Source organism: Cheilinus undulatus, linkage group 7 (genome assembly GCF_018320785.1).
Source record: "Cheilinus undulatus linkage group 7, ASM1832078v1, whole genome shotgun sequence".
Taxonomy (NCBI): domain Eukaryota; kingdom Metazoa; phylum Chordata; class Actinopteri; order Labriformes; family Labridae; genus Cheilinus; species Cheilinus undulatus.
In genome coordinates this window covers 17716783-17731139 of record NC_054871.1, presented here as the reverse complement: position 1 = coordinate 17731139, position 14357 = coordinate 17716783, and the positions used below count along the sequence as shown (strand labels likewise).

The window sequence follows — 14357 nt, the reverse complement described above, 5'->3', positions numbered from 1 at the left end:
CTTGACTGAGGTTCTCTTGTTTTTACGTCATATAGAGGCATCATTTCTCATTTCTGTCCAATCCATAACCATCTTAAAATCCTTCTGTTTTAACTATTAATTACAAAAAGTGTTCATGACAATGTATAGCAGGTGTGCCAGTAAGTTCTTGTGTTAACCAAAAATAGTGTGGGCATGACAATGCGTAGCAGGTGGACTGCATTACTCATTTTATGTTTCCAAATGCTATTTTTTAATTATGGGAATACTAATTAGAAAACACTTAAAGTCCTATAAATAATGTGTAAATACTAATTAAGAAAATACATTGGCTAGGATCATATAAAAAAAGGTTATAAATATAAAAACAGTTGGTGTGAAGACATTTAAAACCAAAACAAGTGGCTGAAGCACTGGAAAACACCCAGTCCTCCCCACTCCCAATGTGTTCTCATGTTTATAAAAATTAATGTGTGCATGTGTGTGGCCACGCAACTCAAGCGTTGTTTGCGTGTTTGGGAGTGGATATGGGTCATGGCCGGAGCAGAGTTGGGCAGACTGCTGGCCTCTCTCACTTTAGTGGAAAGAGGAGTGGAGGAGATAAGCTAACCCCATCCCCCGTGCAGGAGAGGAGGGAGGAGGAGGAGGAGGAGATAAGGGCCTGTTTCCCAATGCTACCGCTGAGGCAGAGGAGCCAGGCCAGGGAGGATGCTTTGAACTGCTGCTCACTATCTCACTCTGCCTGGGAAAATTATAGACGGGGCAGAGTGTCCAGAGAAACAAAAGCCTGATTGAGAGGCCACGGCGCTGTAACTCTCGGGGGTAAATCACACCACTATCACGGGTCAGAGAGCAACAAAGAAAAATTCAAGGGGGTGAGAGGAAATTTTCGTTTGAGCCAGAGGTGTCTCCACGATCGGCTCTGGCTCGGCTAAGTTTAGTGTTTCTGAGGGGATTTAGGAGGAAAACGTATAAACTATACATGAGGGATGGTAGAGGGAAACTCATGTAGCCACACGTGAAGAAAGGATACCTTCACACATATATACAGCACATTAATACACATCAACACAGAGGAGTTCTCAGCATCGCCTCAACAAAAGTCAACAAAATCATTGTCCAAGAAAAAATCAGAGCCACATTTAAAGCTTTATTGTTAAAGATTTATTTTTGGGCTTTTTAGTGCCTTTACTCGACAGAGGAGGACATTGGATAGAGATGGAAATGGGATGAGAGTGGGGAGAAACATGCGGCAAAGGGCCACTGGCCGGATTCAAACCCAGGCCGCCTGTGTACATGGGTTGCGCCTTGGACTGCTAGGCAACCTGCTTGCCTGCATTTAAAGCTTTTACACTCTTCTACACTCATGTTAAGAATGGAAAAGGTGTTATATATGTGGAAAACCAAAAGCATTTTAACCGGTCTAAAGTGTCATGTTTTCATTCGTAAAACCAGGCCGAACTGAGCAAACAGAGACATTAAGATGTGTGCTCAAAGATAACCACCGTAAACAGTTACTCAGGGTCAATAACCGTCTATAATCCTTATCCTCTCTCTCCTCGCTCTCAACAACTGAACTGTCAGGATACTAAATGCTAAGTTTACCAAGCTGACAGTTTGCTGAGAACAAGAGGAAACCATCTGTGAAAACAAAGATTTTCAACTGTCTAAATAAGAATTGCGCATAAAAATAAAATGACATTGACAGGGGGGAGACATGCATCAGTCCATGTTCTTGAGTGAAAGGAGATTTGTGTTTTTGAAGGTTATAATTTCAGGAGGACCCAGAGTTGTGTTGGGATGCATAAGGCTTATTTGGCAGTGCTGCACTCTCTAAAATCAAACCTTAATACTTTTAAGATCTTTTCAAAGACCTACTCAGAAAAAGAACTGTAAGAATGCTAACATTTTTTGTACTGCAAAGTGTTAGTGCTTCTTGGATTATATGTTGGATTTAACAGCTTTGATTTCCATTGTTCAAGGTGTAAAATTATTTTGCATACAGTGCAAGTTGCTTCATAATCATGTTTGCACCTGCCAACCATTTCCTGTTTTTTACTCATGATGCCAGACAGTGGCAGCTGGTGCATTTTTCTTGGGGGGGGGGGGTTCCTATGACAAAATCTCAATTGGATATGTTATGTATGCAAGGTACATCAAAAGATGTTACTACACCGAGAGTTAAGTTATATTTAGTTTTTACATCTGCATTTGTTTGGTTGGTGAACAAATAGTAATTATAATAATATAATGTTACATATAATTTAATATAAAAGATGCTATAATAATAATCATCAGCAGCCACAAGTAACTAACGCTTATCACATTGGGGGCCCCCCAATTGACCAGCTGCCACTGATGCCAAATTTCCTTAAACTTGCATCCCAACATCTCCTTCTCTTTCTTTGGTCTGTTAATTTGGCACCTCCCCCATTTGTACTGATATAGTGGTGGAATATATGATTGTCAGTCTGATGTTGTTTTATTTTGAAACTGAGTGGATTAGCGATGTGTTCCCATGTCTGTCTTCCTGTCTGGATGATCTGCTCTGTTTAGCTTGACATGTGCTGAAAAGGCCTCCATCAAAAAATAGACTAGGCATGTATTTTCATACATCTGGGACTTTGCTCTGAAGGGCTCGGCACATGCTATGGACATAAGAGCATCGACCAGAGAGGGCATGATCAGCTCCAGAGCGCACAGCACAAATAAAACGCTTGTTTCAGACTGGAAGCGTGGAGAGCATCTGCTGCATTTGTCTGCTCTGGCTCACACTGTCACAGCTTTCATACCAGGCGCATATGTGCCGCTTGTTGGCTGTGTATCCCTGATGTCACATTTTTGTCGTTTAATATAGGTTTAGTATAAATCAATCACGGTCAATATATAATTAAGATTTTTATTAAGAAAAAAGGCAAAAAAAACTCTTTAAAATGTCAAAGTGAAACAGACTTCTTCAAAGTAATATCAATTAAAGAAAAAGATGTAAGGTAAAATAAGTGGTTGTTTAAAAATTCACCTCCTTTAAAGTGACTGACCTAAATCAACAGAGGTACAGCCAGTTGGCGCTAGTAGTCTCACAGTTACTGAAATGGGGATCACCCGAGTGCAGTGAATGTGTCTCAAGTGATTGTAGTATAAAGACACCTGTGTTGGGCAGGTCCAGTCACTGCTTAATCAGTATTCCTGGCTACCATTACACCACGAGGACAAAAGAACACTCCAAGCAACTCAGAGAAAGGATAATTGAAAAGTATAAGTCGGGGAATGGATACAGAAAAAAATCCAAGACTGAACACGCCCTGGAGTTCAGTTAAATCCATCATCAAAAAATGTAAGGACTATGGCACATGTGTAAATCTGCCTAGATCAGGCTGTCCTCACAAACTGAGTGACCGCACAAGAAGGAGACCAATGAAAGAGGCCACCAAGACATCTATGACTACTCTGAAGGAGTTACAAGTTTCAGCAGCTGAGATGGAGAGACTCTGCATATGACTGTTGCCCAGGTTCTTCACCAGTCAAAGCTTTATGGGAGATTAGCAAAGAGAAAGTCACTGTTGAAGAAAACTTATATTAAATATCCACTAGAGTTTACCAAAAGGCCATGGTGAAGAGGAAGAAAATTCTTTGATGAGACCAAAATTGTGTTTTTTGGCCATCAGACAAGAAGCTATGTTTGGTGGGCACCAAACTCTGCACATCACCAGAAACACACCATCCCCACTGTGAAGCATGGTGGTGGCAGCATCATGCTGTGGGGATGCATCTCAGCAGGCACACCTTGAAAGCTTGTAAAGGGTAAAATTAATTCAGCAAAAACAGTAAAATTCTGAAGAATAATCTTATTCACTCTGAAAGAGAACTACCAGGAGAAGATTTATTTTCAGAAAGACAATGACCTGAAGCATACAGCGAAAGCTGTAGTCAAAGCCCAGACCTCAATCCAACAGAGAATTTGTAGCTGGACTTTTGCAAGGATGAATTAAGTAAAATTGCAGTGTCCCTATGTGCAAGCCTGATTGAGACCTATCCACACAGACTCAGTGATTGCCGCTGAAGGTGCATCCACTAAATACTGACTTGAAGAGGGAGAATATTTACCACGTTTATTTGTCACCTTTTTTTTACCTTACATAATTTTATATTTTTGATATTGCTTTGTAGAAATCTTTTCACTTAGACATGAAGGACTTTTTATTTGTTTGTTTTTTTAGTCAAAAAGCCAAATAATATTGACCATGATGGATTTATAAAATCAACAAGTGTCAATCAACAGTGTAAAACATCCAAGGGGTGAATACTTTTTATAGCCACTGTAATCCCATTCAAACAGTACAGAGTAAAATACTGCAAAGTATTTACTGAGAAGTATTCACACATTTCTCACTTGCGACCGAGTACATTAAATCCATCAATGCATCGACACTATGATGTAAATAAGTAACTTGGAACCACAGCTACATGAGAATTTTTTCAATTTTTTCAAAATTTGTATATACTTATTAATTACTATTACTATTTGTTGCTTTATCCTAAGTTTATGTGTTAGTTTGTTATCATTGTTTATTTCCATCTCTTGCCATGTTTTATAACTCTACAATGTTACAAAGATTCTGTACTGAATGTCAAGATTTTAAAAAGTGCTCCATTGAGAACATATACAGATTTAAGAGTCAGAAATGCAGGTAATAAAAAGCTGTGACACATACATGAAAACACACACAAATATGCAAACACATGCTTTGTGGCGGCTGTTTGTACCTGTTTGAAGAGCTGCAGGTTGACAGCCATGGACAGAAAGTTCTTCATGGTGCTAGAGCGGTGGTTCACAAAGCTCTCCTCGCAGAAAGTGATGGGCTCCCCCTGCGGTGGAAAAAATTACAACAAACAATTAAAATTTTCTTATTCTTTGAACCTATCTCTTTTTTTTTTTGTCATGTTCACTAAGTTGAGAAACAAGCCACAGGAATGAGACACAGTGTTTAAAAGGATTCATGGCAATAAGATGCTCACATCATTTCTATTATCATTATTCAGTGTAAAAAGTCTTTCTTAAGCGAGGAGTATTTCAACTGATTTCTTCATTAGTGAGCTAAGTGGGCCTGAGAAACAGAAAGTGACTCAAAATGAGAGCCAGGAAGGAAAAAGGAAGGAAGAAGGAGGAGGAAGAAAATTGAGAAAGAAACAAAAACAAAAAAACATAAAGCAGTTCCCCTGGCAGAGCCGATCTCCCCCGAACTCAGAAGACAGTGTCCCAGTAAACTCCCCAGTACTCCACATGAGCACATTATTTCTCTTTCTTACATCATGTCTGTCGGCCTGTGAGCTATAGACACGGAGGATGACAAGAGAAGCACTGCAGGCCAATCACACACAGCCCCACAGTCATTTCCAATCCATGTTTTCTCATAATTAACATAATTCTCACATATTCCAATGATGCTCTAAATTCTTCTGGTGTTAAACAATGTGCTTTGTCTGTTTGAGGCTGTGAGCATAGTGTGACACATAAAAACAACTTAACAACACTGGAGACTAACCCCATTGTCGAGGACGGGCGGCAGGATGATACCAGTGGCCCAAATTACATCACAGGAATACTGCTCCACTTACATCACTGAAAGTTTTTAAGGCATTTTCTCTCGTAAAAAAGCAAAGCTAAAAGAAGTTTGTTGTAGTTTAATCAGCTTTCCAGTCCCCATCTGGCTGCTACAGCCTGGGACTGTGCTGCAGTGAACAAAACTGAACAGCATGCTGAGACTAACAACTAACTGCTAGTGAAAAAGTCAACTCTAAGTCTGTGTCTGTGTACACATCAGTTCCAACTAAATCCTAAGGTTCACAGCAGCCTGCAGTGCATGCCAACTGCTGCTGCTGCTGGAGGAGTCCAAGCAGACTAAAGAAAGAGAGAAACAGTGACTTTATCTATTTTAACAGGGTCACTGAGGTCGTGTACAATAAAAATAACATGACAAGCTTCAGTTTGAGCTATAAAAACTATCATAGTTGTTTGTGGGGAATAAAGTTGAGTTTGAACAAAGTTTATCAAGGGAAACAACATTTGGCTGGGATGGCACTGTGCGGATTACATACTCACACAACTCATACCCTCATGGCATGAATGTAAAACTCTCAAAGGCAAAGAGAAGGCTGATTTTACTTTAATATAATTTAAAAATCTCTGGCATGCCACATGATGAATAGATCTGCACAAAGTATAAAAGAAAAATTCCTAACGTTGTTAATTATCGGATATAAAATAAGTAAAACTACTCGGAGCACATGATACAGAGTCAAAAGTAGAGACAGAGAAGGAAACACGTGGATATTCCTCTACTGCAGGATTCCTGCTCATGGAAGAAGTATGACATTTCCAAGCTGCATCTGTGCTCAAATCTCTTGAGTCAGTTTATCACACTGCTCTTAGGTCCATAACCAGAGATCCTTTTAGCACTCAGCATTTTTATCTGTGTAAAAAAGTTGTTTGAACTTCTCTTGCACAGAGATGTGATAAATACTTGTATCTTTTTATCCATAAATCCCTGATTGGACATCCATCCTCTCATACAGTCAGTCTACTGGACCTTACCAAACTCATTCTACTGACTGTCTAATTTTTCAGAGTCCACTGTTTTACTCTGAACTTGAAATACACTTTTTGCTTTTGGCTCCAATAATGTGGAATATCTAACAACACAGACTCAACATTAACACTCTTGTTTCTCTTGGACAACATGGGGATTGTCAACCACTTCACAACAGTGTTTGTTTTTCATTAAGATTTATTTGGGGCTTTTTGTCCAGAGATAGGACAGTGGACAGAGCCAGAAACAGTACATCAAGTACATGCATCAAGCAGTGCAGATGCCGGGAATCAATCCTGCAGCCAGTGCGTTGAGGACCACAGCCCCTGTATATGAGTGCCTGCTCTACCAACTGAGCAAAACAGGTGTCCAGTTAGTTATCTTTATAAGCCTGCTTTTTATTTCAGTTCCATTTCATGAAACTTAGTTTTTACATTTTACTTTTTGTTATTTGGATGACTTTTATTTACAACAACTTTGGTGTCAAGTTATCAATCATTCAAAAGTTGAATTAATCACACATTCTTTTGTCAAATATCCCAATGGATTGTCCTCCAAAGAGAGACACATTGCAAACGAGAGAATCTGAACTTAAGAAACAGGTTATGGGCTATAAAAAAAAGAAGTACTATTCAACCACTAGTTGCAGGTTTGACCGGATCTTGGTGATTTTGTGAGAGTCATCCCCTTGATGGTGAGAAAAAATCACAATTCATATTATACAGAAGAACTAATAAAAATGGGTTTGCATGTTTGTGTGTCTGACAAGTTAGCAAATGTGGGTTTAGAGAGTATGTGAGGTATAACAATGATGCCATGGTTTTTAACATGGCACACTGCTGTGAATGTGCTTCTGTATTATGGTTCTTTCAAGTTTTATTTCATCTCCAACATAATGCTTTAATTTATCAAAACAGCTTTTGAAAATATATTCCAAGACTACCCAAAAATCTCCTTAAATCGACTTCTACATGCAGAGATGTCACTCTCTTCCAGTGTCTATTAACTTTGAACACAAATGCACTTCACAACACAAGTCTCAAACTTTTTATAAGAGGGTAACATCTAAAGATCAAGGCATCAGAGTCCTGAGCTTCCTCTGCATGCTGAATTCAAGCTCCTTGCCCTTAACAGAAGATTCAGGTAACCAAAGGTCAAATCCAACAGGATGAAAAATTCTTTCATAACTCAAGTCACTACATAACAAGCTTTCAAAAATATGACACACTTCATTTTCACTGCAGATGTCTGATGATGGCTTTTAATAATGGGTTTGCCTTCAGTTGTCCTTTAATGTTTTTTGAATTTCTGCATTTCAGTGTTGTGAGTTTTTGTGATTTTTTTTTGCCTGGCTGCAAGCAAATTTCCCTAAGGGGACAATAAAGTTGAAGTTTTATTCTACTTATTGAGGTACTGATTTGGTGATCATCCATCAAATGAAGCAGAGCTGCTTTAATTTTTGTGCCAATAGTGGCATAATGTCACTCCACAGTAATGAGAAAGATTCATGCCAAAGCTGTACAAAGCTGTAGTTAAAAATCAGGGTTATTCATCCAAATACTGATTTCTGAACTCTTTCTAAGTTTAAATATTTGTTGCATTATTAATAGTCTGAAAAATACCACATCCTTTTCAACCATGTTTCCTTTATTGCAAATAAAATACATCTATGTGGGGCTGATGGCCTGGTGGGCGTGTCTATATGTACAGAGGCTGCTGTTCTTAACTCAGGCAGCCCAGGTTTGAATCTGGCTGTGGCTCCTTTCCCATGTTGTTCCCCACATTCTCCATCCCATGTTCCTGGTGCTACCCACTGTCCTACCTACAACAATGGCGTAAAAGCCTAAATTAGAATATGTACAGATAAGAATACTATGAAAGTTGGGTGACATGTAGAAGTGGAAAAACAGAGGAAAAACATATTTTTGCAGTGGTCTCCATTTTTGCCACAGCTCTACAAGGAATCCATCTTTTTTGGGGGCATTTAAACAGTGTGTGGCAGATGTGTTCAAACATGTGTGCAGCTCTTTTTGGATGAATTTTAGCATTTAGGAAGCCTGTAGTTTATAAAAATCAGTGAATATGCTATTGTGTGTCATGTGGAGGATAAGACAAAATCAATCCAAACCAAGCTTTTTAAGATTCATAAAACTGTTTTGAAATAAAGGTTATACTTGCAACTTTTGTCTTAAAAAAAGACATTAATTTGTTATCAAGAGCACTTTTTCCTTGATAAGAACTTGCCTGTTCTTGTGCAGTTACTGGTGTGTGAAGATATTACATAGATGTCATACTGTGAAAAGTTTTGTGCCTATATTAGTCTTTTCTACTTCTAATCATGTGATAGCACCTTAACCTCCCCTACTAACAGCCTTCACATCTGCTTAGCTGACATGAATGTGTTACAAATCTCCTGCCCTTAAACAGCACAGAAGACACAGCGATGCTACACAGACACCTACCAACCTAACTTAGCTTCATCAGTGGTGGTGAAAACTAATGAGTGAGCTATTTCAGGATCTTTTTGTCAAATATGTGTGCTGCTTCGAGTGGTGAAAAAGCACGTGGGGGAGCATCAACTTGAGCTCAAACTGATGACCGAAGAAATGCTAATCAAACCAGCTGATTGCTTTTCCACTCATTATCATTTTCCAGCATTGTTTCATTTACAGCTCAGCAAGACTCCCACCAAGCATCCACACCCGTCCTTCTGTCGAGGCATATGGGCTTGTGAACCGAGGCGCTCTGTCTAGGAAGATCTTCTTCTTCAGCTTAAAGCAGAGTGATACTCCACAAATATCAGAGCACAGTGAGTATCATCACTATCCTCATGCAGGCAGATGCACAGTTTGAGCATGCTTGTGTGTGATTGCATGCATGTAAACTTCTTTTACACTGATCCTGCCTAAAAGAAAACACAGTGTGAGCGTGAGTGAACTGAGAAATCCCTGCATGTTGGGCTCACACATACACAACCGCACATCTAAACGTTCACAGAGTCTCGATGCTTGTGTCAGAGGGGAGGCAGTTTGTTCGTATACCGTCTGTATACAGAGAAAAGAGAGACAGCATCAATAATGTAGCATCTTGACTCGGGGAGTCCACAAAGTCCAATTAATCTCAAAGCCAAAGGAACAAAGGCTTCGCTATTTGACAAACAGGACATGCTGTAGTTTGCCGTGCTCTGACTCAGACTTGATAAGCAGAAAAGATCCAGAAAAGAATTGTTAGGGGGGCTTAGTAAAGGAGAGTAAAACACCAAAGGTGGCTAAAAGGGATCTTCAAAGGGAACGTCCTGACTCCTTTCAGCTCCTTTGACATTTCAGTGCCTCAGACAGGCCCACCTTAGCTCTGCACCGCAGCTGAAAGCACACCTTTTACCTCAAGTCAAAAACGCCCCAGTCTAACCAGACGGCACTGAAATCTGACTCAACTCACATATACTGCTGCACATTCACAGGGCTGATATAACAAATCAAAGCTTGTGAATATTTCTACTTATCAATGAAAACACAATATGTAGCCTTTCTGGACTACAGTGCATTTAACTACTGCTTTTTACAGTGTGTTTTTAATGTTTCTGTGTTTTTTAGCTGTTTTTTAATGTTTTTGTGTTTTAGCTGCCACTTATAAAGAGCTGCTAAATTGCCTCTGGTTGTGTTTATAATAAAAAGAAAAGAGACCTTTTCTATTGTGCAGTTTAACTCAGCACAGCCATTTTTGCTATCCAGTGAAGGGATATGTTTATTGGGTTTCATAGGTCAATTCAGCTACATAACAAAAAAAGAAAAAAAATCTTTTTCTAATTTAGTTTCAGGTGCAAATATTATGGTCTGAGGTCATCATTGTATTAAAAAAGTACATATTTTTTTGTTTAATCCAAAAACTCCTCTGTAATTGGCCAGAAACACACACATCGCCCCTTAAGTAAAAGTGTGATATATACATGCATCATAGGTTAGGTTTCCTATGTACCTACAGTGCTGTGAAAAAGTATATGCCCCCTTTCTGATTCCTGATTTTTTGCATATTTATCACACTTAAATGTTTTAGATCAGCAAACCAATTTTAATATCACACAAAGACAACCCAAGTAAATACAATTTCAGGGGAAAAAATCCAAACCTATCTGGCTCTACGTGAAAAAGTAATTGCTCCCTGAACCTAATAACTGGTAATAACCTTGGCAGCAATAACTGAAATCAAGCTTTGCGATAATTGGTGATAAGTCTTTCGTATCGCTGTGGAGGAATTTTGGCCCACTCGTCTTCGCAAAATTTTTTAAACTCAGCCATACTGGAGGGTTTTCCAGCATGAACTGCCCGTTTTAGGTCACATCACAGCATCTTAATTGGATTTAAGTCCAGATTGGTTAATAAGTTGATTTGGCCACTCCAAAACCCTAATTATGTTTATTCGAGCCATGCAGAAGTGGACTTGCTAGTATGTTTTGGGTCGTTGTCCTGCTGCATAACCCGAGAGTGCTTGAGCTTGAGGGCACAAACTTATGGCCGGATGTTGGAATTCAGGATTTTCTGGTAGACAGAAGAATTCATTGTTCCACCAATCACAGGAAGTGGTCCAGGTCCTGAAGCAGCAAAACAGCTCCAGACCATCACACTGCCACCACCATGTTTGACTGTTGGCATGATGTTCTTTTTATCAAATGCTGTGTTATTTTTCACCAGATGTAACGGGCTGCACACCTTCCAAAAAGGTCAACTTTTGTCTCATCAGTCCACAGAATATTTCTCCAAAAGTCTTGGGGATCATCAAGATGTTTCTTGGCAAATGTGAGACAAGCCTTTGTGTTCTGTTTTGTCAGCAGTGGTCTTGGAACTCTCTCATGATGCCATTTTTGCCCAGTGTCTTACTTGTGGTTGAGTCATGAACTCTGACCTTAACTGAGGTCAGTGAGGCCTGCAGGTCTTTGGATGTCATTCTGGGTTCTTTTGTGACCTCCTGGATGAGTTGTCGTTGCACTCTTGGAGTAATTTTGGTTGGCCGACCACTCCTGGGATGGTTCACTACTGTTCCCAGTTTTCTCCATTTGTGGATAATGGCTCTGACCATTGTTTGCTGGAGTCCCAAAGCCTTGGAAATGGTTTTGAAGCCTTTTCCAGACTGATAGACTTCAATCACTTTGTTTCTCATTTGTTCTTGAATTTCTTTTGATTGTTGTATGATGCGTTTCTTTTTGAGATCTTGTAGCCTACTTCACTTTGTCTGACAGCTTCTATTTAAGTGATTTCTTGATTCAACAAATCTGGTGGTATTCAGGCCTGGGTGTGGCCAGTGGAATTGAATTCAGCTTTCCAAGAACTGTGGTTAATCACAGTTAACTCATGATTTAACAAGGGGGGGAATTGTCATTTCGAAACGGCGTTTTGTATTTATTTTGTTTGTCTTTGTGAGATGTTAAAATTGGTTTGATGATCCAATATATTTAAGTGTGATAATATGCAAAAAAAAAAACAATCAGGAATCAGAGAGGGGGCAAATAGTTTTTCAGAGAACTGTATATCACATTGAGTTATCAAGTAGAAATGAAACCTAGATAATCAAAGCAATATATCATGTATGAGAACATGGTTCCAAAAACTAAGTGACTGATGACTGCATCCTTACAGGTTTATATCTGAGGGCGTCTCTGTAGGATCCAAACAGAGCAGCCTGCGCTCTCAGAAAGGCCCTGGACACACCACTCCCTGTTGCTGTTGACTGCTTCTTCAGCTTGCTCTTCAAAGAAGACACCTGGTGGAACACAAAGAAGGAAAGTGGGAGAGAAACAGTGAGAGGGGACGACAGAAAGAGACACAAAGGGGGATGGGAGGGGGACAAAAGGGAGAGATGGAGGGGTAAAAAGTTAAATTATCACCTCTGAAATTGGTGGAGAAAACAGCTAGCCCATTCTGGGTGTGAAGTATCACATTTGCAGGTCATCTCAAAAAAGGAAAGGAAAGAAAGGGAAAAGCTACAGCCTTTCCTTCGAGCTTATCTGTTGTGCTGCTGAGAGCACCTGCTGCTTTGCTAATTGAGCGGAGGACAGGAGGAGGGGAGGCGAGAGGGAGGGGACAGCAAAGAGGAAATGGAAACTCGCATCCTTCCTCTGATACCATTTCTCTCTCTGTGCTGCCACCCAAACTCTCCTCCCATCAACGTCTTTGCTTTTTTTTCAACTCTCCCTCCATTTCTTCCTCTCCTCCTCTTCTCCTTTCAGTCCTCCTCCTATGTTGGCTCTTCCCAACTCCCTCCAGAAAGGGACTCTTGACATAAAAATGTCTTTAATTATTTCCCCCTCTCTCGGCTCTGTCTCCAGGACTCCAGGCGAGCGTGGAGGAGCGGCAGGCCCGAGCTTGTTTTAGGATGACAAAAGATTCACCCTGGCCAGCGGGCCCCGGGGAGTCTGGGAAGGAAGTTGTCAAGAGGCTCTCCTCACCTGCTCAGCAGTCGTCTGACTGCGCTGTGGAAGAGCGAGGAGGAGGAGATAGCGAGGGACTGCTGCTCTCTGTGTGGGCTGTGCCAGCTCCACACAAAAGCACAATCTTTGATTGGGTTGTACAGGAGCTTGGAATCACAATCTTAAAGAAAAAAAAACTATATAATCAACATTTTAGTTCAATTAGACCAAAACAAATTAATTTTTAGTCATCGTAGTATAACACTGCATTGCTTTATCTAATATTTGACAATATACACAATCACTAAATGAGCAAAATCTCTGCTTAATCATTGACATAAACAATTAAACAGAGTGCAGTCTACAGAGCTACTCTGGCCAAGTGGTAGCTGGTGCATTTTTCATCAAGGGGCCATTATTTTTCACAGAAAGACGAGAACATACATCTTAGCACATTATACCCAGCAAGCATGTAAAGGAAATCGCCTTTAAGAGGCCAATAGAATTACCATTGCAATTAGGATCATTTTACCTTCAGAAATAATCTATTTTGCTTCACAATGATAACTGACATACTGTAGATTGGTCCAGTTAAGAAATGCAAAGTGAGCATCTTTAACATCTCTATAGTCTTTAATGCTTCAGATGGTCAAAAATTATTGGCCTGTGGGCTGTATGGTTTTAGACCATAAAATAAGAAATGAACTGCACTGCAGAAATGAATTAAAAAGGATGCTACAGTACTTGGGATGTTAAGAATGGCTGGAACTGGCTTGATGGAAAAAAGGTTTTTTGAACCACTAAATAGTTTAATTCTAACCCGCACACTCCACATAATCTCAGTCACAATGCAAAGCCATAAGCAGCTGGAGATGAGAGATCACAAGTTTCCTCAGGAAGAGTATGTATGTATGTATGTCTGTATGTATGTATGTATGTATGTATGTTATTTCACTAGTCTTGTGCATACCCCTTCAAATGAAGTACTACCTAGAATTCTGTGTTTTTCCACCTCAAAAATGATCTTTTCTTCATCCATAACGTTGTGTTCCCTCTGACTGACTGATAATGCTTTGTGCCACAGGATGGGTAGTAATGTTTTTATAGTGAAGAGATTTACAGTTGGGATTCTGTGCATTGTCTTGTGTTTTGAAATTGATCTGATGCTTTGTACGTTGTTGTTCCTGGTAGGGTTGATCTGCTCTATGGGGACTGATGCTTTCAGCAGGGGACTCAGATGTTGAAACAGACCTGGTGGGTATCTCAAGCATAGTGGTGCAGAGTGACGCTTCTGGCACATGGCGGAGATGGACCAGAATGCCTGCTGTGGAACTTCAAAGACTGACTAGAAAGGGAGTGACTGCACACTTTTGAGTGTCAATGAGTGTAGA

At 39.9% G+C, this 14357-nt stretch overlaps 1 protein-coding gene across 3 annotated transcripts in view; it reads right to left on the bottom strand.

The window, feature by feature from the left end:
* The window catches only part of dennd1b (DENN/MADD domain containing 1B), a 184756-nt gene that overhangs the window by 41120 nt on the left and 129279 nt on the right, over positions 1-14357 (bottom strand). For all 3 annotated transcript variants that reach the window (XM_041791060.1, XM_041791061.1, XM_041791062.1), the window contains 2 exons: positions 12195-12320; positions 4744-4845 (listed from right to left, as the gene is read on the bottom strand). In XM_041791060.1, the coding sequence (XP_041646994.1) occupies positions 4744-4845; positions 12195-12320 (228 nt within the window). The remainder of the gene's footprint in view (positions 1-4743; positions 4846-12194; positions 12321-14357) is intronic.